At 48.5% G+C, this 26,492-nt stretch overlaps 1 protein-coding gene across 1 annotated transcript in view; it reads left to right on the plus strand.

Annotated features, from left to right (window-relative positions):
• Window positions 1-26,492, plus strand: part of NPC2 (NPC intracellular cholesterol transporter 2) — a 224,165-nt gene that overhangs the window by 122,512 nt on the left and 75,161 nt on the right. Inside the window, exon 3 of the mRNA XM_069637630.1 lies at window positions 8,036-8,185. Coding sequence (XP_069493731.1) covers window positions 8,104-8,185 — 82 coding nt within the window. The 5' untranslated portion in view covers window positions 8,036-8,103. The remainder of the gene's footprint in view (window positions 1-8,035; window positions 8,186-26,492) is intronic.

Consider the following 26,492-nt stretch of genomic DNA (forward strand, 5'->3'; position numbering starts at 1 on the left):
ACCCTTCCTCACTGAGAACCCACAGCCTCCCTCATACCCGCAGTGCTGACCCTCCAACTCTCAGACCACAGGGGCACTCTGGCGCGTCCAGAAACTGAATCAACCACCATTCGTTTCTTCCACGGCCCATTCCCTCCCTGTCCCAGCCTCTCCTCTCCACTTTCCATGGCAGTAGGCACCCCTAAAGCATCCTACCGCCCAGCGGCCAACTCTCAGACCAGAGGAGTTCTCTGGTGCTCAAAAAAACATGGTCCACCTGCCAGTGCAACCCTTGCGCCCCTGCCCAACCCTTGCCCCCCCTCTGTCCCTTGCCCCCTCAACTACTAACCTAGAGACCATGAGATACCCGCCTCAGCTCAGCGCACACACTCACTCTCTCTCTCTCTCTCTCTCTCTCTCTCTCTCTCTCTCTCTCAATCGCTTTCCTTAGATGGCTCCCTCCTATGGAACAGCCTCTGCCTCCCACTGCGCCTTCAGCAGGACCTTTGTAAATTTCGGAAGCTCCTCAAAACTTTCCTCTTTGCCTCCTCCTTTCCTTCTTCCCTCCTCTGCTAGTCCCACAGTTACTGTGAGTAAGCTCCTCTACCTTCAGCACTTGCCTTGGCACACCCTCCGCCCTGGACGTTCACACTTAGAATTAACATGGATCCAGGCCGTGTAGCACTCAACATTCCAAGCACTTCATCTGTGGCTACCCATGAGCTTGGATTCCCCAACACTTTACTTGTTTGCCCACTTCCTTGCTGCACTTGCACGTTCTGAATACTCACAAGACCTAGTAGGTTTGTTGTCCCCTCCTCCCCCACCACTTTATTGTGTTTGTAATGTGTTTCACTCCCTTGTTCCCTCCCCTGGCCCTGTGGGTGCTTTGAAACAGTATTTTACTTGCTGTATAAGCGCCTAACAAGCAAACGATAAATACATAAATACCCTGACTGAGCACGACGTGTCTCACCCTTTTCCGAACCATCACCTCTACCCTCTTTCCTGCAGACCCCCCACCCTCTCCCACACTCCCTCAGCACCCAAACACATAAAACTCAGGTATACGATGACCCTCGCTTCTACTCTCCGAGCCTCACCCACCCAGCACCTCTCGATTCACCTCCCCTCTCCTACCCTCACTTCCATGTCTCCTCTACCACCCTCTGCCCCCACCACCCTGCATGTAGATGGTGTCCCTGCTTTCTCTCCCCATCAATCCCCTTCACCCCCCCTTTCCCAGGCACCATGCACCTACCTGTTACAAACCCTAACCACACACCTCTGCACTACCCACCACCCGAACCCCCACAGCATTTTGCCAACACCCCAACCACCCATCTCACACCACCACTGAGTCAAAGACCTGCGACCGCCTAACCTCTCTTCCCAGTCCCTAGCAACCATCAGCCCTTTACACACCCACTACAGTACCCCCTCCCCTTAACCACCCCATCCATCCTATCTCACTGCCTGTCCCAAACGACTGTCTCCCCACCAACCTCCTGGCGACCGCTCCAGCCCGGCCAACCCAGGTAAACACTGCTGTCTCTACCTCTGACAGTCACCTGCCTCCTCTTCAATGCCCGGCCAGTAGCCAAGAACAAACACAGCATCTTTGATCTCCTAACCTCTGAGAACCCTGCACTTATCTGCATCACCGAAACCTGGTTCTCGGACGACATTAAGCCTATCGCTCAAAGCATTTCCACCCGTCTACTCGCTCATCACCGACAACAGAACTTCCAAGGGAGGTGGTGTAGTCATCCTGCACAAACCTCACATCTCTATCACCTGCACTGAAACGCAACCCAGCGCAGCTAAATGTGAATCCCTCCTAGTCAAACTCTTTCTCCTGCCTACTCTCTCACACAGCTTCCTACTGGTCTGCAGGTCCCCGGGCTATGACAGACATTTCGCCAACAGCCTATGCGACTCTCTGGCAGCCATTCTAGTGACCCACCCGGCACTCAACCTTATTGGGTGACTTTAACCTCTGGTTCGACTTCCCCAACAACTCCATGACTCTACCACTGGTCGACATCCTGGATATCGGAGGACCAACACACACTGCTGGCCACACCATCAATGCCATGTTCGGATGTATGTGATTTCACTGAATTTACTTCACCTAAAGGTGAAATCTTCCCAAAAAAGTTTCTTCAAATCTTTTTTTTTTTTTTTAATATGCAGGGGAAGACTCCAAATTTCCCCCTACCTTATCCGATTCCCTTACCCCACCCAGCTCTGTTTTAAAATGCACCCACTTGCCCAACCAAATTCAAAGACATTTTCTTTAGAAGATTTCACATTAGGTGAAAAGTGATTGGTTAAATGCACTAATACAACCATTTTCAGCTCCTCCGACCTCCTCTCCTGCCCACCCCCAACCCCTCATCTCGACAGACCACTCTGCCATTTTGTTTCTCCATCCTCACACCACCGCCACCCCCCCAAGCCATCCTCCACCCCTTCATCTCAGTTCAAGCGCTGGAAGAAGTTCAAGGTACTACCAGACTTAGCCGAAGCACTTCTAAGCACCCTCCCATCACTCCTGACCACATCTAGACCACTACCCATAGAACTCTTTGACTCTTGCCTAAATGAGTCACTCCTTTCCCTAACCCTGTTCCAAGTCAGCTCCCTCCTGCAAAGGACCCACACCCAAAGGGTTCACCCCCCTCCTGAAGACTCTAGAAACACAGAACTGCTCCATTGAGCAACAATGGCGAGCTTCCAGAAAACCGCTAAGCAAATCAGTACTCACTCACCCACCACCACAGAAACTACAAATCCGAGATTGGAAAGGCCAAAAACGTTTCTACGATAAAAGGATCTTGAACTGCCAGAGCGAAAGCAGAGAGCTCCACAGGATCATCACTGAAGTCTTGAACCCGCCCAGCTCCACACCCCGACTGCCTCCTCACAAATACTCTGCAATTTCCTGTCCGAACGTTTCCACAAAACCGCCCTAGGCAGGATGGCCGCCATCAACACCAAACTCGCCCTCTTGTCCACCCGCTCTACATGTGCTCTACGAGACCCATCCTCCCTGACCCCAAGAACCCTTCTTTCTGCTCCTTCAACCACATCTCGAGCAAGGAGTTTGTGAAGCTATCAGCCAGCCGACCCTCCGGCTCATCACTTGATCCTTGTCCCGCCTCGCTCCTCAAAGAAATCTTCACCTCCACCTGTGCAGGAGAACTGGCGAGAGAGCTATTCTCAATGACTCCTCACCTCCAGCAACTTTCCAGATGCCTTCAAAACGACACATGTCAAACCTCTGCTTGAAAAGGCATCCCTTGACCCTCTACTCACATTCAACTACAGGCCAATCTCTAACACCAGATTGCTGGCAAAACTCATCGATCGCACTGCTTACTTGCAGCTCAATGCCTTTGTGGTATCTAACAACCTCCTAGACCCTGTGCAATCAGCTTCCGTCCACGCCACGGAACAGAAACCATGCTGATCTCTATCTCAGTTGACCTCAAAGTGACATGCACAGCTCTTATTCTTCTCAACCTCTCTGCAGCGTTTGACTACATCAGCCACATAATCCTCCTTGACAGACCTGCACTCCTTAGGAATATGTGATTCAGCTCTCTCCTGGATCGCCTCATTCCTCTCTAAAAGACATAACCTTCCTCGCCCATTACTCTCCGCTGCACGCCCAGTAAACACTGGAGTACCCCAAGGCGCCTGCCTCTTTCCCCTTCTCTTCAACCTTTACCTGACCTCCCACCCGAGATCATCCGGTTACACCTAACTTGCTACAACTATGCGGATGACACTCAAATCATCATGAGAATTCCCAAATCAACCTACAGACCCCAGCCCTTACCTAGCGGCATGTCTCTCGGACATTGACTACTGGATGACGACTAATCACCTCCTTCTGAACCCAGATATAACAGATATCCTGGTATGCAGAACCTCTGCACTATTCCCCCTTCCGACTCCTTGGCCACCCTCACTCGGCCTCCCCCACACGACAATCACCACTGTAAAAAAACCTTGGCTGCACAATGGACTCTGACCTATCTATCTAGGCTCCTGAAGTGCATCTTCCCTTACCTTCCCAAACAGACTGGCTGCATTTATGTCCATTGTCATGTCCAGACTTGACTATGCAAGCTCCCTCTGCCTGGGTGCACCAGCCTATCAGTTAAACTCCAAAGAGTACAAACTTGGCCACCAGACTGCTTCTCGCATTGGGACGAAGGGACCACATCTCACTGACCCTCTGCACCCTACACTGGCTCCCAATTGGACACAGGGCCACCTTCAAATTCCTTTGTATTGCCCACCGAAGGATGCACAAAGCAGGCCCCAAATTGATAAATACAAGGTCATGCCCTACCTGCCGACCCGCAATCTTAGGGCAAGCACTGCCCTCCTCCTAGTGATTCCCACCTCCAATTCGACCAGGATCGGAGGGTCAGCCTACTCAACTCTGGTGCTAACCTTGTGGAATTGACTGCTTCCCTGCATTAGACACAGCAAACACTACATGGTGTTATGGAATACGCTCGAAACCTGCTCTTCGCCTAACCACTGGACCTACCACCTAGACCCACACCTGGGGTGGTACCCCGCTGACTACAGACCCTATCATAGAACATCAGGCCTGACCATCTCCAACTCCTCCACCTAGGACCTCTACCATACGTGAATCCAAATTGTAGTGGCACCCTGTCAGAAGCCCGCTATTGCCATTAATCAAGGGCGACTTTGCTAGACTCGTAACCCAAGCACCAACACTCTTGAGCTTGATCAAGCCCACACAATTATGCACCACGCAATCGGCCTAGAAGGCACCTGCCTGCTAAACGCTACACACCTGGAAATCCCAGAGCAGAACTAGATATCTGTGGGGGGGGGCGTACAACTGTTAAGCTGCTGATCACTCCTACCATTGAATGTATATAACAGAACTACCCACCAGTAATCTATCTAGCAGAACTAGAAACACATGCGCCTATCAGCACTTAAAATCAATGACCTGCAAATATGCACTATGCTATCAAACCAGGAACTGCCCTCACTTGCTAGTCCTACACATCTGGAAATCCCTACAAAGAACTATAGCAAGAAACACCCTAGCACTTATTTGTTGCTAATCCAACTATCCAGGTATGTCCAAGTAGAAATACCTATCAGGGAACCAATATAACAAACTGCCGACCGAGGATAGCGCTAGCAGCTATGCAATATGAACATGAGTTTTGGGACTGATCTCCCTGTCTCCATCCATCAATCTTCACAGAACAATTTGACGCACAAAGATACAGAAAGATTCCACGCCCCTGACCGGGACTGGAAGCTGAACAGAAACAAGGACCCCCCTGGAAAACGCACAGACACTCAAACACACCAGTATGCTAACTCTTGCCTCTGCACCAACAAATTAGAACACAGCTATGACCCTCTAATTCGTCTTGGCTGCACACATCACCCTCAGCACCAGCGCCACCAGAATGCAGATACTATATTATTCCATTGGTTTTACTGCACGCAGTCTACTGCCCTTACACCGCACCACACCACAGCTAGCGCTAGTATGCAGCTACACATCACCTATTGCGCACTGGGTGCACACATAACCAGTGCCCCATGCACATTGTACTACACTATTCTCTCCACTGACCTAGACTGCAGTCCTGAGGGTGTTCAACCCACAGTGCTTTGGAATCTTAACTATGGTAAAAGGCGCTATACAAATGCCAAATAACATAACATAAAAGCCTTTCCTTCAGCATTATCAAAAGTGTAAAATTTAGCCATCCTAACAAAACTTACAGATGATGTGGTGTAACCTGGTTTGCTCTTAGGCTTACTGTAATGCTGTCCTTAAAAGCCACACCTTTGCCAGCAGTTGGCATTCTCCCATAATTTAGTTAATTTGTATCCCTAGAAAACTCACTGGTATGTGCAGCCTGATGTTTTGCCTTTGCAAGGGGGACCCCTTCCATCACCGCCGGGTTTTTTCATACAATACCTGCCACCCAGTTGAGTGTTGTGGACCCAGAAGTAAGACGTCCTACAAGTAGTGACCTACCTTACTTGACCTGCCATTGATGCTCACTTGCCTTTCCAGGAACGTGCTGAAACACTGAACATATGCATAGCTTTGTATGTACATGTAAACGGATCATAATTATGTTGATAGTGTAATTCTACAGAAATCTACAGAGATATGTAAAGGTTGGTGTGCAATCTTCATGTACACGCTCCAATCCTTGCTCTTATGGCTCGCCCTGTGATGATAACTTCGGCACTGTTTAATTGGATAATGGCAACAACTGTTATATGGTAAACCACAGCAATGTCGTGAACTAGCGAGAGCTACATTAAAACCAAGCTCACTTTGAAGTTTTCTGGGAGAGTCAATCGGATATGAAGGTGTGGAAGAATAATCTGAGGAAGCAGAGCCGTCCGAACCTGTACACTTTGGTGTATTGCTTACCTGCCCCTTGAGGCTGCGAAATGATGACTGGACAAATTCGTTTTGTGTTTGGCAATAAAAAGGCTGTGGTGTTTTTATTGCACGTGATAATGTCATCATAACAAAATGATAAACAACAAATGATAAACCAAAGTGTCATCTTTTAGGCAAGGATCCAGAGCATCTGCCTGGCCTGTGCCGCCATTCTTCCCACGACTTCGTGGGCCCCGTTCGTTGCCCTGTGTTCTTTTTCTTTTTCCTTTCCTTGGGGTGGGTGGGTTTTGAGGAAGAAGAACAAAACGTCTTCTGCGTGCGCAGATTACACTGATACTCTGAGAAGAGTATCAAGGAGAACTGGCTTTCCCACAGTGCAGCCTCTCCTTATGTTTGCTTTTCCTTGCCCAAGGGCATGCCTTGGCACTTCTGGAAGCTTCCTGCCTCATGGCCGGCTGGCGCCGACGGCCATTCACACCTAGGTTTGTCGCCCTAGCCTCCCTTTCTTCCTGCCTTTGGATAACCCCTTATCCTTTGTCATGCCCCTCTTCCCTCCCAGTGGTGTGACACTTGCTAGAGGAGCGGCGGGCGGAGAGGGGGGGGGGGGTTACTGTCTGGTGGGGCCTGAACGCAGTCTTGTTTTGTGCAAGGCCTTGTCCTTGTTTCTGTTCCCTTGCTCTGCCCACGCTCCGATTATTCCCCCCTGCCCCATTATTCAACTTGGTGCCACTGGGCAGAATTCGGAGCAATCCTTAAAAGGGCATATGAGTAATAAGGGACAGAGCAAGATCAGTTGGCAGTGGGGTGGGACAGAGGTGTGGCTCTAAACCAGTAACATGGCAGGGGTCTCGCCAAATTTTGGATCTGGTCTTGCATACACTCGAGACAACCCTGAGAACAGGCAGTGCCCTCCAGTTGCATCGCTTTAGAATTACTGCCTGATGAGCGACTGGATGCCTTGTAGAAAGTCGTTACAGCCCAACCGTAGCTAGACTATTTTCAAGCATACCATTTGACATATTGCGGTCTATTTTGGGCAAAGGCCGCCATCTTTATTATTTTTTTTTTAAAGTGCAGATCCTGTTTTAAAAAATGTGTTAAAAAAAAGATACTATGAGCTGCCTTAGACCCCTCCCTTCAGCAACGAGTTTACTGATTCAGCTCCAGTTGTCTAGCTCATATCTATAGCTCCCGAGGAGGAAGTGACTTCCTCTCAAATTATGATTTATAGAGCCCATCGCCTCGTTAAACAGTGACTTCACCATGCGGAAATGACTCCTTTACATACTTTATTTTTGTGATTTTAAAATAAACACATTTACCGTGAACGGCCCTTCTATTGCTTTCTTGCTTAGTTTATCATGGATGACTAAGAATCGCCAGAGCTGGATGAGTATTGCTTTCATTCTTTTAACGAAATAACCAAGTCAGCCAGCTGTTGTGCCCTTTTCTCCACTTCTTTGCACGAGACCCTATGTATCACATGAGCGCGCGCACTTCCCTCGCCAGGCACTCATTGTCACATGATGGCTCCCCTCCCTGTTCTTCCCCTCCCTCCTCATCAGGCCATGCCGCGTCACATGACAACTCTGCCTCTTTTCACTTCCTCAGAACCAGCCGTCCTGCGTGCTCTTGCGTCTGTCTCTTCGTCTTGGGCAGTGTCCCCGTGCAGCCTGAAGATGTACTTCTTTGCAGTGTGCCTGTGCCTTCTCTCCATGGGACCCCTATCGCTAGGAGAGCCCCTGAAATATAAGGACTGTGGTAAGTTTTTCCCCCGAGTTTTTGTTGACTGTCTCAAATTTGTCACCGACCACGCACTGTTTCTTGGTAACTGCTGAGTCCGTAGGCACATTCCTGCGTGACTCTGCTGGGCGATACCAGCTTTCTCTGTACAGCCAAGCACTCTGCACATTGAGTCCCGTCCCCATGTTCGACCAGCCGTGCCTGTGCAGTGAAAAGTTGCCCTCGGCGCATTTGCGAAACACCAGAATGCGCCCTCCACCCGGGCCGACTGGCGCACGTCACTACCAAACTACATCTCTGTGTCATGCCACAGCACCCCTCTTGAATATAAATAAATAATTGCTGTATAAATGAAGCTGGCTTCATTACATTGTAATGTAAGTACTTTACGGAAGATTTCTAATGTGAAAACGGCTGTGCCGAAGTAAATGGTTTTTCTGTTCCCTCCTCCTGGGAAGGCCTTGCCTGAATGCAGTTTCAAACTATCCATATTGGCACACTGCAATGTGACCAGCCTACAGCGAGGAGGGAGGGGGGGGTATGAGGGCCCAATAGCCCTGTATTCCAGGCGCTTGTATTTTGCAACATACAACACTAACCATATGAATTATTTTCTGATGGAAGGTTATCATTCCAAGGTGGACAGCCTGGTACACTCTTATTGTATTCTTTCAAAATACCTCTGAGAGTGGAAAAGGGGGCAAACAGCACCAGTGAAGGTTCCCGTATTCTTTGCATTAGATCACAGAGCATTTCTGGACTATAACAGTGATCAGAGATCTCTATATTGGATAAACAAGTCTGTGATAAAAGGATTGCATGTGTGAAACTCTAAATTCATAACAGATGCATGGCTTGGTGCTCACATCAATGTTCACAACACTCACCCTAACATTAAAATGTTTGTAACCATAAACCATGCATACTCATTTGGAAGTTTTTGGATACAAATATAAAATAGCTGCAACATCAGCTACTCAAATGGGTTACAAGGGCTCTTTTTGCTTCCTGTTTCTGAAGAATTTTAGTTGAGGAAGGGCTGGGTCTCCGTGTGAGCATGCCCAACCCCCAATACAGAAACATCTTTTGGGAATGATATTTATACACGGGACAGGATACTGTAGAAGAGAGACCCAATAAACAATGCACAGAAAGGCTACACAGAAAGGATTGTACCTATGATATGGCATTTATAACGTGCCTATACACAAGTGTTGCAAGGCGCAACGAGGCAAGGGGGGGGGGGGGACAAAGGGAGGACAGACAACGATCTTACTAGGCCAGGTGTCATTCAGATCGTGCAAGTGCATGGGAAAGGGGGAAAGGAAGAGTGCAAGGGGGGAAAGGGAGAGGGGAAAGTGCAGTACATGGGAAGTGGAATAAATAAGATAAATAAAACACATAAAAAAACAGCCAAGTGCAGGAAGTGCGGACAAAGTGCTGGAAAAGGGACTGAAGGGATACAGAAACAGTCCCCAAGTGCAGGGTTTCCAGGGAGGCAGTGCCGGTGGGCAGTTGACAGGGCCTGAGCCAGAGATCAGAAGGGTGGCCAAGTAACCAGTGTAATTTCAGTCAGAAGTTCAGCAAGGGAGGGGAGGAGAGAAAGCAGAAGCAAAGAGGAAGGTTTTGAGGTGTTCCCTTACAAACTTTAGCCTGACCAGTAATGAGCTGTTGAAGCGTTTTAAACAAAACTGGCTTCTAATGCATGGTAAAGTTTCCACAGCTCTCAGCACTACCTCCTCCCTATTGCGCAGGCCTCGGGTGGGGGGGCGCCTTTGGGGGAATATTTCTGCAAAAACAAGCAGGCCCATGCTTTATCTAACAGAACTGGTGTTAGTATCTCTTATTAGTGCTGGCCTGAAGCTAGTGAAAATCATTGTGTGGCATTGTGGAAAGGGCGTTTGGCGTCGTCGATTTACAATTTGAGGCATCTTCTTTTTATTAACATTTTTAAACATGAGCATTCCCAACAGCCCCCACCCCCCCCCAAGGAAAACAAACCAGCCACTTCCAGTGTTCCTCAACTCTCCAAAAAATGCTGTAAATCTCCCCTTCTCCCCCTCTGCTCACTGTAGGTCCAGTAGTCTGAGGCGATGTGGGCGCCAACCAATCCTAAAGTCGTCTCGGAGAAAGACCAACACTTCACCTCAGTCACTTGCAAAGTTCTGTTGCATTATTCAAAGCATACGTCGCCCATTCCACCGCAACTATTTCCCAGACTTTCCGGAGCCAGTCCTGAAATGCAGGTATTGTCTGGCTTTTCCAGTTTTGAGCAGTCAATGTCATTCCTGCAATGATAAGCATTACCTGCGCTCTTGCCCCAGCTCCCGGTGCACATTCCGTGTCCTCGTACTGAATGCCCAGCAAGATCAACTCTGGGGGCCTGCTCCCCCCCTGGACCAAAAGCCTGTTGTTGAGCTTTCCGAATTTCATCCCAGAAGGGCGATATTTTAGGGCAACCCCACCAAATGTGCTCTGCAGTCCCCACTGCCCCACACCCTCTCCAACAGTCCCTACATTTCCCAGGGTATAGTCTGTGTAGTCGGGCCGGAGTGTAGTGCCAACCATATATATGTTTATACCAAGCCTCTTGGGTCTGGGATGCTCTTGCTAATTTCGGGATTATCCTCCATAGTCTCTCCCATTCTTTCTTCTCTATTTCTCTTCCAAGCACCCTTTCCCATTTGCCCATAAAGGCCCAGCTTTGTCTTGGTTTGGCCTTGGCTAAAATTCCATACAGTTGCGAGATTAGTCCTTTTGAGCCATCATTAGACATTAAGAATTTTTCGAATTTGGTAAGGTCTCTGGTAGCCGCCTCTTTATTCTCTGGGTGCATCAACCAATGACGTAACGGGTAGTACCGCAATCTTTCCTCCTCCCCCAATGCGAAATCCCTTTTACATTCAGGAAAAGAGCTAATATCCTTCCCAATAAACATATCCTGCATCCTCCTACACCCCGACCCTGCCATTTTTTTAAAGCCCCCTTCTCCAGCCCTGGTGTGAAGTCCCATTTTTGAATATTGGTGTGAAGGGGGATGGGAAGGTAGTAATGCCTCTTGTCGGGCCAGCCTGTCTCAGTTATCCGCCATCAGTTTAGTGATGGAGCTCATGTACATGTGTTTTGGCCAGTGGCATTTTGGGAGCCATAACACAACATCCAGGTCATGTTTAGCTACTGCCCTATCCATTTTCACCCAGTGCTTCTCTCCCCCTTGTTGGAGCCACTCCCTAATGACTCTCAACTGCGTAGCCTCATAGTATTGCCGAAAATCAGGGAGGGCCTGTCCACCTTCCTTTCTCTGGGCTGTGAGTAACTGTCTACTGACCCTGGCTTTCTTACCCTCCCATATAAATTCATACGTTATGGTTCAAAGCTCCTTGAAGCGCTCTGGGACTGTCTGGGGACAGCTTGGAACAAATATAAGAGGCGCAGCAATATAACCATCTTTATAGCCGCTATTCTCCCTAGCCAGGAGATGAAGAGATTCCGCCACCTATGGAGGTCTTTTCTGATGTTTTTTTACTAGTGGAGGGTAGTTGGCTGCGAACCACCCGGGGAGCATCGGAGTTATCTTCACCCCTAGATACACAATCCCCCGAGGGCGCCGTTCAAACGGAGAAGATCTTTTAAGCTCTTCCTGCTCTTCTTTCCCCAGGCTAAGGTCCATTAGTTCAGGTTTGCCCATGTTGGTACGCAATCCCGATACCTCCCTGAAATTTTCAAGCAGTAATCTACTGGCCCTGCAGGAATGGGACGGATCGGTAAGGGCAAGTAGCATATCGTCGGCAAAATCCGCGACTTTGTGCTGAATCCCCCCAATCGGAATTCCCCGGATGTCCCCTGATTCCCGAATGGCTTGGAGTAGCGGCTCCAGATAAATAGCGAACATTAAGGGGGATAGGGGGCAGCCCTGCTTCGTACCTCTTTGTAGCTGGAATAGTCTGGATGCCACCCCATTAACTATCACCCTTGCCCGTGGTCCGTTATAGTTAGCTTTGACCATTTGCAGATAGGTCCCGCCCAGTCCCATGCGTTCCATAACCTTAAAAAGGAACGACCACTCCACCCGGTCAAACGCTTTTTCAGCGTCAAGCGAAAGAGATGCGGGTTGTTTTTTCCATCTTTACTAGCAAGTGTGCTACTCTCCTGATATTGTCCGCCGTTTGTCTGACCTTAATGAAGCCCGATTGGTCCTGATGGATTAGGTCAGGAAGAAGCCCCCCTAGTCTATTCGCCAATATCTTAGTGAACATTTTCGCGTCAACATTAATAAGGGCTATCGGTCTATAAGAGGACCTTTCTAGAGGATTTTCCCCGGCTTCCGGATTAAGGAGATTTTGGCCTCTTTCATGGAAGGGGCTATTCCTCCAGTTGTTTTGTAGGTGTTAAAAAGGTAGGTTAGGTGTGGCACCAGTAGTCCGGCAAACTGTTTCATCAGGGCCAGACGCTTTACCCCGGGGCAGCTTCCCTATTACCCCCCTCACCTCATCTTCCGTGATTTCTTGATTCAGAATTTCTTGAGCCTCGCTTCCTACCACTGGCAACTGAACCTTATCTAAAAAGATCTCCTGATAATGACCCTGGGGGTTTTGGGATCTGTATAGAGATTCAAAGTACTCTGTCATGGTTTCTTGAAGGTCCTCGAGTTGGGTAACTCTATCCCCCTCCCCCGTGAGTAGAGCTGTAATTGTATTTCTCGACTCCGCCCCCCGGAGAAGTCGCGCCAACAAGTTGCCAGTCTTACTGGCCTTGGCATAGAATTTAGGGCTCCTTCCGCTTTTTTAGTTCTGAGCAAGTTCAGTTGACCCACCGCCCTTCTATAGTCCCTTTTGGTTGCGTCTGCTGGGGGGTCTCAACAGCTTTTTCCCTTGCTTCCTCCACCTCCTTTTCCAACTGGGTCTCCAGGATTATCATCTGCTTGCATTTTTGTGCTTTGGCTGCCATAATTTCACCTCGTATTGTAGCTTTGAATGCGTCCCACCGAGTATATTCTCCTGTTTCTCCCCTTTTATTGCTTTCAAAGAATTCTTTTATCTTGCTCTGCATCGCTCCCAAAATGACAGGGTCCCTTAACAGATATTCAGGGTATTTCCAGCCCCACAACCTCTTCCTCGAGTAGCCCAGATCTAGCTGCATTATGAGTATCTTATGGTCTGCTATGCACATAGGGCCCACTTCCACCTCCTTGACCTTCCGCACCAGGTTCGCTGAGACCCAAAAATAATCTATTCTCGACAGCGACCCATGAACTTCCGAGAAGGTGAACCCCTCCACGTCCTCTTTCACTTCTCTCCAAACGTCCCTTAAGCCTACATCTGACATTCTGTCCCGCAGGGCAGGTGAAGCCACTAATCCCCCTCCCCTGAGTTTGCTACCTGACCTGTCCCTTGTTCTGTCCCACGCAATGTTCAGGTCTCCCATTAAAATTATTGGACCCTTTGAGTGTTCTCCAATCTTCCGCAAAAGTTGCTGAAGGAAGGCTTCCTGTCCTGAATTGGCGGCGTAGACAACCACTATCGTGTAGAATCCATCTCCAGCGGATCCTATTACCAGTAAATATCTGCCTTCTTTGTCTCTAATTGTCTCCTCTATCTTGAAGTTGGTCATGTTATCTATTGCCAGGGCCACCCGTCATGATTTTCTCACCTGAGGCATGCACTATTTGGTCAAAATCCCTTAGTCTAAGCCTATGCTGGTCCCCTCGTAGCAGATGGGTTTCTTGCAAGCCTAGAAAATCCGGGCTGTATCGTTTCGTAAAAAGCTCAAGCTTCTTACTCCTTTAATGGGAAATTAAGCCCCCTAACAATATGCGTGATACACTTGAATTGTTAAACATTTTGTGACCTCCCCCTTCGTGCATTCTTGCATAGCCTCTTCTCTCGCCCGGAATTTGGGTTTACGTCCCATATGCCACTTACCTCTAGGAAATTGAACACTACGTGGCTGAATCTTAACCCCCCCTGTTCCCTTGCCCTCCCTGCCCCACCCCCTCCTGTGGAACCTGCCCACCGTCCCCCCCCAGAGGCCTGCACAACAGGCCAACATTCCCGAACCCCTCTCACAGGCTTCAACGACTTTATCGATCCCATGATGTTTGCTCCTTACTCCTCTTCCCCTTCTCATCAACCCTTTTATCCACCACCCCCTGATATATGGATTTGCTCCGTGCTAGATCCCATTCGCCTCTGCACCCTCGTCCATACCGGAGCCCCCCCTTGCCTTCTTCGTTGGTGAGACCCCTTCTGATCCGCCTTCTACGTTTCCCCTCCCCCACAGTTGACCATTCCCATGGCCTGGATCTGGGACCATCTTTTGGATCCGACATCCTCCTCGGACTGGGCATTCCCTGGACTTGATCTAGAACGATCTGTAGAAGAGCCGCCCCTTCCTGCGGTGATGTGATCCGTCTTTGCGGCCCCTCCCACTCGAACAAGAGCCCAAAAGGAAAAGTCCATTTGTATTTGACTCCCTGCTCCTGGTGCTTCCCCAGCACAGGGCCCCTCTGTCTCCTCTTGAGTAGAGTACTGCCGGCGAGATCTTGGTAGAGCTCGATTTTCTGACAGTTATATATTATCGTCTCCTTAGGTCTTGCGGCCCTCAACACCGCCTCCTTTTGCGCATACCTCAAGAAAGCTGCTAACACATCTCTTGGTCTCTGATTCCGGGTGGTATTGAGGCGGCCCACTCTATGTGCTCTTTCCAGTTCAATCCTGTCCGGTGAGTCCTCCCCCCAACAGATCGGCAAACATTTTTTGGACTCTCTTTCAAATCCCTGTCCAGGACCGTCTCCGGCAGCAACTTTAGCGTGTTGTTGATCCGCCTGGATCTGTTTTCCAAGTCCTCCATTCTAATCTCGAGGTTCGGAGTTGTTGTATTCAATCGATCTATTGCTTCACTGTTCTCCTTGTGTCCCTGCTCACCTCCTGCAGACCTCTCTCCACCAAATCCGTTCTCTCACCCAATTGGCCTACTTCCTGCTTGATTTCAGACAGGGCCCTGTTTAAATCAGACCGTATTAGATGAAACTGGTCCTTGAACGTCTTTGCCAACAAATCTTGCAGGGAGAGCATTTCTCCATGTAGTTCCTGCCAGGAGAAGTGGGGGGCTTGTTGTGACTCATCCGGCTGGGTCATGTCCGAGGACTCATCCCGTTGGCCACTCCTCTCCTCCTGTGTGTCCTTACTTGCCCACATGGATATGAAAGGGCCTGATGTTGCCGCCTGTGGCAGCCCGCTCTTGATAGATCTGCTCTTATTTTTGTCAGCCATGTTACCGTTGTCTCGTTGCAGGTTCGGAATGCAGCCGCCCCTCTCTTCGTGCCGCAATTCGTGTCCACTTGATCCTTGGTCCCGTCTCTTGTCACCCGGGGGGGGGGGGGGTGGGTCACTCTGCCCTGTGTGCGGGGAGGGGGTCAGCGTCTCAGCCCAGCGCCGCTGTCCGGCTCTGCTTCTCTTAGCTCCACAAAAAAGGGGGGGGCCTCTCTCAGGACACCCAGTTCAATGGAGGCCCCTCTCCTCCCTCGTTGTAGAGTTAACTGTTCTTTGAGGGGCAATGCCCCCACAAGCCTGAACCTGAGGTATAGGCGCTCGCCCCCGCGCCCAGGCCCCCCAAGCCGAGAGCCCGGTCTCCATTGCCGCCTGCTGATGCCTCAAAGGTCCCCCTGGGTCCCCTTCACCGTAAAAGTCAGGCCAGGATGCGTTGATCAGACCTTAACGGGGCTCGCCGAGTCGTCTAGGCCCTGAATCCACACAGCTCTCCCCGTACCCCAAACAGGACCTGGGGCATGGGTCTCTCTGCGCAGGCTCCTTCCCTCTTCTGGCCTTCATACCAGGGTACCCCCCCTGGGCCACTATCACAACGCTGCTGCCGGAGACTTTCAGGACCCTCCAGCGAGCCGTCTCCTATAGCCTAGCCTGGGGGAAGGCACCGGAGTCTCCGCTGATAGGTGCCCTCCTGGGTTGCCACGCTCCATACAGCTGAGAGACGTGGCTGCAGACTCCACACTCTAGCGTCCTCCCGAGCCAAGCACGCTCCGGGGGGGGGGGGAGATGTCCCGTGCGGGGGGGCTCTCCCGAGCCGCTGCAACTCCGGGATCCAGGGAGCTGCATCGGACCGCGGCTCAACTACGCCAGGGCCGGCCGCAATCCGGCCAGGTCCCCCGCCTCCCTGGCTTCTCCGCAGTCCCTCACCGCTGCTGCGGCTTTCACCCACCTCCTGGGCTCTGCTTCTTGCGGGTCTTTGGGCCGCGGTCCGCTCTGCCCTCACCAGTTATCCGTTGCTCTAGGGGGCAAAAATGGTGCTATCTCCTGACCCTCAGCTGCCTGAAAGGGGGTGGTGGGGCGCATCCCAAGCTCGGGGATTATCGGAGCGCCGCCGACACACGTCTACCTAGTGTCGGCGGCCATCTTGGAATCCGAGGCACCTTCTTTGCTTGCTTTGTTTATGCGTGGGCACAGTGTGGCATGCTTGTCAGAGCCACATACGCAAAGCGTTCCAGTATGCTATTGTATGGACATTTGACACATCGGGCATATGTGCTGTTACATACAGGAGCGCCACATAGACGGCATTAACCAACAGGGTGGTGGCTTGTGCAAAACGTTGCTGCATGCATATCACTGCATTGATTTGCCATGGACTACTGTCTTCATGGTGGCACACAATGAACTTTACCATCCCAATGAAGGTGCCAAGTGACATTGAGTTGCCAGCTGGTGTGCACGCTAGGCAGTGGCTGGCTTGTTTAGAAAATGTAAAGACCTTTTATGCTGAGCGGATGCATTAGTCCATGTCCCAAAGCAGCCACTAGAATACTAAAGCAAGAAAATGTGCCATATGTAACTAAAAAGTAATATACAAAAAAAAACGTTTTGGTGTGTAAAATAAAGAAAATAGTTTAAAACTGTTTATGTATGGCATTTTGATTCTCTTTGAAGAATGCATAGGTTTGGTCAGCTAACTGATACTTGTACTGGCCTTCTGAATACAAATTCCCCATGTTCAGTTCTTAACACTGAAATGTGAAGCACACACTGTGTAAAACAATGGCTTGTTGAGCCATCACTTATAAATTGCCCCACTTGAAAGGCTATCAACAGACAGAATGAGGAGCACAGTGTGTGATTCCAGAGCATCTCACACGCTGCGTTTGGAATATGCATTCCTTTTGTTTGCATATTGTGAACGCATCTCAGTCATCCACAAGTAAGCAGAGAGCAGCAGCCGAACAACTCGGAGGAGCACCCACCGGCACAGCAGACTGCTTAGCCTTTTCTCCGGCTAGCTCAGAGGCAGCTTTCTGGGTGGGCCCTTCTTGCGCACCCCTCCTGAGCTACTTAGCTCTACGCCCTGGGCAGACGCCCCCTCCGCCCGGGCCAAGAAACAGGGCTGCATAATGCCCATAACCCTACATGAGTATCATACCTGCCACACACTCAAAGCGTAATACATATGTCCAGAGTCTGCTTATTCTTTGTGGCTTAAAAGGCTTCAGGTTCATTACACTGCAAAACATACTTTGGCTACATTGTTATTCTTATGCAGGGACCACCCGACTGAACCGCAATGTTTCCTGCTTCCCCTTGTTTTCACCATCTCCGTATTTATTAACTAAAACTCCCCCAACCGAAAGTGTCCTCGATCTGGCAGCCCCTACAGGAGATCCAAGGCTGGAGGAGCCCTGTTCATGCCAGGGGAAGCTGAGCTGTCTTCCTTTAATCATGCCCCCTCGTCGCTGGGCCTCAGAACGAGGCTGACCACGAGAAGAGTGAAAACCCCTCCTGGTTATTACCAAGCTCACTTTCATAGTCTTTACAGTCCAACTGGTCGCTTGCAGATGTTCATCTTTGGCTGCCCCCATGTTGTGCCATCTCACATCTCCATCAGCTTGGTGCTTACATGCCAAAAGAAAAGATCCATGGCACTCTCCGAAAGGAGAACACTGTCCTCTTCAAAATACTCTGGTGTGTGCACTGTTCTGCTTTTCCCTCTTGGTCATGTATGTCAGGGGAAAAAAGGGGGTGAGGGGACAATGATCAAACTTTGTCCATCCTCGCGTATCTCTCATAGCAGTCTGACTTCCAACCCCCAATTCTCTTCATGCCTTCTGGGGCCGTTCCTGCTTCTGCTGCTCATGTGGCAGCCCGATTCTAAAGGAATGGGTGCAGAAGGCCCCCTCTGCTATCCCAATTTCCTCGAGCGCTAGGTCCACCCCCCCCTTTAAACTGAAACTTGCTCAGCGCTGTGCCATCCGAGTGTAATAATATCTGCGCCCTACCGCTGCTGCGGGGTCTCTTTGCTAAGTAGGGCATTAAATGGCACACTGGGCAGCACGGCTGTCCCTGATAGTGTAGGATTGACCTCCCTTTTTCATCCTGGTTAGTTTTTGATCTCTGTAAGCGGAGGAGTGCTGTTGCCCCTCAAACTGGTAGATCTCCCATATTCAGGAAGCCTATTCCCCTACCCATTCTTTGTTGCACATTACCAGCTCGCGCCCCTGAAGAAAGCCAAGCAAAAGACTTCCCCCGAACATGACTGCTACGAAGTTGTCCCTGCACACTCCCACCAGCACCTTGAGCAAACCCCTTAGATTTTCAGAGAGGCACAGCTCCACCTCACTGATGATGCCCAACAAAGCTGAAACACGTGTATGGAGTTGCTGTTGGTACACTTGTTCAAAGGAGAATTGCCTAGCATTTCGGTGCTGGACTGCCCCTGGGCAGGACAAAGACTGATATGCAGGGATATTTCTCCTCTGTGAAAGGGACAGTGAGCTAAAGACTTGGTTGAGACTCTCCCGGGGGCCATCCACCCAAGAACAGGTGAATGGGCTGTGTTCGTGCCGGTAGACTCCCAGAACCCCCTGTAGATTTGCCACATCTATCTATCGTTTTTCTCAGTCTTTCTGGCTCACCCCTTCATCGCTATCCTTACATAATGCTTTTGTAGGGTCCACAACCCCCCCCCCCCCCGACCACCCTCCCCACTTGTAGTAATGCACAATCGCTGCCAGGTGGTATGCGATTCATGTTCGGGACTAGTCGCTGCGCTAGGCCCAACAGATGAACGCCCTTACTGGTGCCCTTTACTGCTGCCCTTCCAGTGCGCTCCCAAACATTCACAAACTTGTCCCACTGTGACCTGTACTTCACTGTATTGGGGGCTAGGGCTTTATCCACGAGTATGGTAAAATCCTGCCAATTGTTTCCCACATTTTGCTCTTTGAATGGAGTCATCCTTTCACTGGCATCTGGCATCATGTCCCTGAATTTCTGCCACTGTAAACGAGGGAGTGCGTCAGCTGCTGTTCTTCACCCCAGGGATGTGCCTGGCTTGCACTTATTTAGCCTGAGGAGGCTCGCTGTCTTTTCCTGAGGAAGCGCAGCACCCTAATTCTCCTTGTGTGGGCTATATGACCTGCACAACTGCTAAGTTCTCTGACCCTGACCACAACATCACCCTCTTATTCCTGAGCTGATCTCCTACAATTGAAAAGCTACCATGATGTGGTATCCCCCCCTGTGCCACTATTCCGGCCACTGCTGGGTGCACCATTCGGACCCTTAAATCGCCCCAAAACCATGCTTGCCAGATACATCAGTGTAGAGCCTCCTGCTGTTGCTGCTTGCTCACTTACTTTCACTCCATTAAACATGTCCCACAGCTTTAAATCCTCTTGTATTGCTCGGCCCATGTGTACATGCTGAGCTGCAAGTTCCAGCCCGGCTGTTTTGATAGATGTGCCTTGCAAACACCCTCCCGCAAAGTTCAGTTTTCCCATTAAGGACTGCAACTCCCTTAGCGTTGCTTTCTTTCCCAGCAATATGCCCATTGCCTTTTCAGTCTAACTTCTCAGGCGGCAGTCTGCTCTTTCCTTCAACTGCATCTATCTCTATCCCCAGGAATGTTAACCTGCTAAGGGGACCCACCGTCTTCCCCTGTTCTAAGGGAACTCGAGTTCCTCCACAAATTGCACAAATTGTTCCATAAAATCAGCACACTCATCCGTTCTCCCTTTGCCAATGAACAGAAAGTCATCTAGATAGTGTACCACTCTTGCTGCCTTTGTTCTCTGTTTCAGTGCCCATTCCAAGAACGTGCTAAATTTCTCAAAACAATGCACACAATATTGAGTACTTATCGTACCTGCCCTCAAATTTAAATCCCAACAGCTTGTAATTCTTCCGGTTGATCGGCAACAGCCTGAAGGCAGACTCAGTGTTTGCCTTCCCTAATAAGGCCCCTTTTTTCCGGCGGACCTTACCATGTCCGCTCCATCATCAAATGATGCGTAATTCACGCGACATATGTTTTCATCAAGGCCATCGTTTATTGATTTCCCCAGCCTGGAAGGACAGGTGGTGGATGAGGCGGAAATGGCTCTTCATTGTATTTGGGCACCACCCCCAGCAGTGAGACATTTAGGTTTTCCATGTGGGGGTGCGACATGGGCCTACTACTCTACCCAGGGCCAATTCTTTGATAATTTCTTGTTGCACAACCTTAGGTTGTGCTTTTGCTAACGTAAGGTTGTCGCCTCCCTGGGGAATGTGGTATGTTAAAACCTCTTGAAAACCCAAGTATTTTTGTGTGTCTGGAGTTGCGATAGAAATTTAGCAAAGCGGTATTCTTTCCAATTTTATTGGTGAAGGGAGATTCCTGGTTGAGCACAACTCTCCCCCTCCCGTGACCTGTATATGGATGCTTGGCTAACTCTTTGCATTTTGATCCAGGGGCCTTCTTCCTACCCCCCCACATGTGGCTGTGCTATGTGATCCTGCACACTTGGTGCACACATGTTTGAATCTACACGCCCTGCCAAATGTGCAGGACCCCAAGTGCCCACGAAAGGAGGCTCTTCGCCTGTCACTCAATCCCCACCTCTTTTTGTTGAAATTGCTTGTCGGACTGAGCTCTACCCCCAAACTCTTTCGTGGCCACCATTTTTTTCAGGGAATCCTGTGACATCAACTTCATGCCAGGCCATCGCGTAACAAATCTGCATTTTCAACCTGAAGCCCCTGTCCTATTTGAGCCACGCATCCCCACCGTAGGTTAAATATCCGTCCTGAACATATTGCTCGTATGCCCATAGCGCACCTGTGTTTCTGTGGTATTTCTCAACTATGATGGATGCGAGCATCCAGAACCCCGCCAGCCAGTTATGGATGGTCTCCTTCACCCTATCCATTTCGTTAGTTTCCTTCTCAGTCGTCTGTCTTATATCTGAACCTGTCTGCTCTAGCTCCAATAGCGTGAGAATGGTCTATACATTATTTTTGCCATATTATTTCATAAATGTGCTTCGATATGTGCCAGACCAGTGCATACCCTTTGGCCCTCAATGTCCCGACGTCCCCTCCGGTGTGGTTTTTGTGAAGGATTCTGCAGATCCCTCACCCAACCCCTGCCTAAAGTCTCCTCCTAGGTGGCGAGGAGAGGGAAGACGCCTCCTGATCTCAGTCCTTGGGGTGGTGTACTCTGGGAGGATCACCTGGGTGGAGACAGGGCCCAGGTTCGGGAGGAGAATCTGTGGGATGAGCTGCTGTATTTTTTCCCCATAAAGGTATTCCCCTTACCATCACGCCAGAAGAGGTTATGCTTATTACCATTTTAACATCTCTCGGCCTCCTGTCAAAACTGAGATGGTAAATTCTAAGTTTCTAACATTCAAACCTATTAAATTAAAAGAACAAATCCTTTTTATCCCTAAAATCAAATACCCTCTTCAATACCAAAGGTGCACTACTAGAAATAATGGAAATGTTGCCTTATCTACTACATCTTCCTCTAATAAGGTTAAAACCTTAATGCTAAGGGAATTAAATATACCCATAATTCTATAAAAGAAGTAGAACAACTTAATTTCACTAAAGTGAACTACATATCCCAGAAAACCCTAGTTACTGACACGAAGGAGCATAACATGCTGCAGCAGGACGGGGGAAGTAGACTTGAGCTGGAGCAGAAAACGGAATGCTGGTAGTAGTAGGAGAAGGAGAAGAGTACAATGTTGGCAGTTCATGAGGAAGTCTGTTCACTTAAGGGACGCCGGGGCAAGAGGAAAGCCGATTTCACCTGGAAGTCCTGAGTCAGTCCTGTGTTCACAAAGCCTGTTTTGTCGTGGCTGCACTGAGAGAGACGTGGCGAGGTTGAAAGTCTTCTCAGGTGTGCCTAGTGACTGTGACTGCAGAGCCAAGCCTGTGCTGCAACCCAAGGCCCGCATACTGAAGCAAGCAGAGGGACAGAGGAGTGAAGGAGACCCCCAGTGGTTAAGGCTGGACCGAAGACGTGCTGCCGTGAGATGTGGGTCCCAAGAGTGCCTAAAGTAGTAGCCGAGCACGAAGAGGTTGGCAAGTGGATGCAGCCCGCAAGTGTAGTGCTCCTGGAGCTGGTGAGTGAAGCCCTCCATGCAGATTCACCTTGAAAACCTTTCCAGTAACTGTTACCAGCTTAATATTTCACGGAAGCGTGGGAGCGAGTAGAAGTTGTTCAACACTTTGAGGAGATGGCTAACAATGAAAATGTATCATTTGAGCTCCTAATGCAATTCAGAGTCCTTGCGTATTAAATAACTCTCTTGTTGCACTGTTGAAACATTGCCAGAGTGGTCGCGTGTCTCCAATTGAGGAGAGGAACGCTTTCCAGATCACTAAGAAAACTAAAGCTGACTTTCACAATTTGGTACAAGGTATATTCCATCCAGGAGAGGTCGCGTGTGAACAATTATGATTCCCGACTGGAGTCAAGAGTGTAACAGCGTGATAATTAAGGGAATTACAATTTCTTACAAGTTTCTAAAGTTGAAAATCTGCCTCCAAAAGTGTTCTTGTGTACCTAAATCTATTTCTTTATTGAAGAAAGATACTTGTAACATTCGGAAAACAAGTATTCTAAGAATATAGAAGTTGTTAAACTGAGGAAGCATTGCCCAAGCCAGTAGGCAAAACCTTCCTATAGTGAAACCAGCCCTGTTAAGAACTATTCACCCGCATTCTGAGAGAGTTGAAGTTGTTAAAGGTCCAGTGTCCTCTGATACAAGTGTGACATTGTTATCCCAAGGGAAGGGGGAAGTGTAGCAACACAGATTAAGGATAGCTACTGAAACCATGAAGGTGTGCAGAGAGCTGGGTGCTTGTAAGAAGATTAATTCAACAATCTGTAATGCTGAGACTGTTCAAGTTCAAAGAATAGCAGTCTGGAAGCAGATGGAGATTAAATTGGTGGTAATAAAACAGAATTCGCTAGGAAAGAAGAGTGCCTTGCCTACCTGTGCAAGTTGTAGAGTCTTGTCTTTAAACACTGTATGATTCAAAAGTATCAAGTTGGAGTAGACCTAACAGAACTGTGGTTGCATATTACGGTCAGTGCATCATACCCTAAAGCTGATTAAAGTTAGTGGTATACTGTGAAGCAAAGGAGCCTGCTCCCAAAGTAACATTTACTAGAAGGAGGTTGTCAAGACGAAAGCAACACCCTAAGAAGAATCATCCTGACAAGTATACTAAAGACACTACAGAAGTCAAGAATATCAAGGACCTTGTTGAAGCAGGTGTTTCTTTTTTGTGTGACCTGTTGGAAACCACTCCTGGAAGGCTATCCAGGATTACACTGGTGCTGTTTTTTTAGCTGGAATTGGAAGGGGAACCTTTCAACAGAAGGCTGAAGAACTGTTGCCAGTGGAATATTTCTTTTCAGTACATAAACCTACAAGAACTGGCTCAAGAAATTGACTTGAGTAATCCTGGGGAAGGGATCTACCGAGGACCGGTAAAGGTCATCCAAATCACTGGTCCTTGGTTATTTTCTTGTTTGTTTGTTTTATCTTGAATGTTTTGTTGTTTAGTGTGAGGGCCAGTTTTGTTGATGCTAGGAGTCACTTCGTTAGACCTTAGATTAGGTAGGGAGAGCGCCCTGATAGAGTAGGTTTAGTGAGGTTTAATTTGCACTTTTGGTTAGGCTGACTCCACTCCTTATGTGTTAACGATCTGCCGAAGGCAAGGTAGCACATCGCTCAGGCTGTCACCTTGCCTGCGCCCCATGATGTTCTCTCTGAAGCACCTTTTTTAATGGACACTAACATGGAATGCAGACGAATAATCGCGAGGACTGGGATATGTTTGGGAACAACCAATAAGCTCAGAGAAATACTGCCAACAATATCCTAAAAAATGTGTAGAATGACAAAGGCAAATATCTCAAACACCGTAAAACTTACCGGTCTTGACAGAACGCGCTGAGCCAGCGACAACAGACCACCAGCTTTATTCTCCTCTGTATTTTAAAAAAAAAAAAAAAAAAAAAAAAAAATGTGGCTTCGCTGGCCTGTGAACACATTTTGTTATGCCAATGCAATGGTGCTCGTTAGTTTGGGCTATTAGTGGCACTTGCGCCACCTATCAACAAACTATTGCATTGGATTACAGCTGGGGAGAAATGGCATATGATGAGGGACAACAGTCTTCAGAGAGTTAATGACTTAATTGGTACTGTAAACCCGCTGCGATTGTAATAAAAATGTCTAAACCAGGACTGCCTTCAGTCGATTTGTAAGCACTATGTGTGTCGTTCACTGAAGCCCTGTTAAAACCCAGCATTGGAAAAACCATCCGTTTTGGCTTGTGCATAGTATTTGGAATTTGCCAGGCACTGCGATTAGATGCCCAGGTACTGTCACCATTTTCACCTCATGCAATCAATGGGCAATCAATACCACCACAGTAGTGCCTGGCAAGGTCCTTGACCATGCCTAGTGTTGGCATAGCCGATGCTTGTTTTTTCTTGACCTTGGAGGCTGACTCAGCCCAGCAGGGGTGTGGGATCAGTGGGTGTTGGCAGGTGTCAAACGCAAGCAGTCTTCATCGAAGGGCCATTTCATAATCCTCACACTGCAGGCCACTGCAATAGTCTCTTTTCACTGGACGGGACCTTTAACAAACTAAGTGAACGTCTTAAAAAATGTGTCATTTGAGAAGTACAATATTTTAAGCCTGACTAGCAAAAACTGTTTCTATTGAAACTTTAAATACAGTTCTTTAAAAAATGAAATATGCAATTTTATTATCATTCCCATTCTTTTAAATAGTTCATGTCTTAACCATATTGATGTAACCAATCCCTGCTTAATTTCCATTCCAGTGATTTATTTACTGCTTGAAAAGGTGCCCTTTATAATTTTGCACATTATGAGTAACGTGCACGAAGAGCACTCTCACATCGGCCATTGTTTTAGTTGAATGCACCAATGTACCTTTTACCAAATAAAAGTGTAAATTGTTTTATGTTGTCTTTCCTGCGTCTGCATATCATTTTATGAAGGCACATTCATTTGGGTGTTCCAATTGATCCAAAGAAATTGGGCACGTCCTTTGCCTTCAGACTTTGCAGTCTGCTGCCCCTTTATATGATCATATGGGGCTATCCTCCGTTGATATCAGAAGTGTCCATTATTCCACATGTGTGGTGTAGTTTTTTCGGTTTGCTTTTTGATATACATAGGATTCTGGGATATCCATTCTCAGTCTGCCGAATACGGTTTGAATCTTTGCATTTATTTATTTTTTGCCCATTGGGTGATGCTGAAACTATTGTCATAGGAAGTGAAGATGGGTGAGAGCTGCAATATTAGGAGGCAATGACATCCTGTGGGTTCGGTTTGGATGTTTATCCATCCATTGACGCCCCCGGATATTCTATTGGTTCTGGCCATTGCCACCCATTTCCTGACCCTCCCTAACCAAAACGCATCCATCTGGGATCTCTTTGAGCTAGCTCTAGCAAGCAGTGATATCCGGCTTTGTTTGGTGAAGGGTCTGCAAGCGTTGTGTGATGGTTGTATCCTTGAGAGTGGTCTATCTTGGGTTGACAAAGCTATGTATAAATTAGCACTATCTTGTAAGACCATCACAATTTACTCATATGAAACAAAAAGCAAGCTTTCGGCTAATTTGCCTACCCCTAGTATATTAAAGGGGAAGTTAACTCAAAAATGTTATCTAAAAATATTGCCCATAATTAAAAAGAGATACTTACTTTTATTTTTCAAAGTTGCTATGAAAAATGTGCTATGCAAATAGGCCTCCAAGTTCTGCTTTGGAGGCATCCATTTTGTATGCAGCAACACTATCATGTGTTATTTTAATTCTCGGCTCTTGCGGCAGTAATCAAGCAGGGGCTCCCTATTGGGAGCTGGTGCTTGTTACTGCCAGAGAGCAGCGAATGAAAACCCACGTTCAAAGGGCAATTACTCCTATGAATGACAATCCTAACACAACAAACACTTTTCAGAAAAATCTGGATTAGAATGGAATAAAGATTTTCCCAA

Source organism: Ambystoma mexicanum, chromosome 14 (assembly GCF_040938575.1).
Source record: "Ambystoma mexicanum isolate Mex_15411 chromosome 14, UKY_AmexF1_1, whole genome shotgun sequence".
Classification (NCBI taxonomy): Eukaryota; Metazoa; Chordata; class Amphibia; order Caudata; family Ambystomatidae; genus Ambystoma; species Ambystoma mexicanum.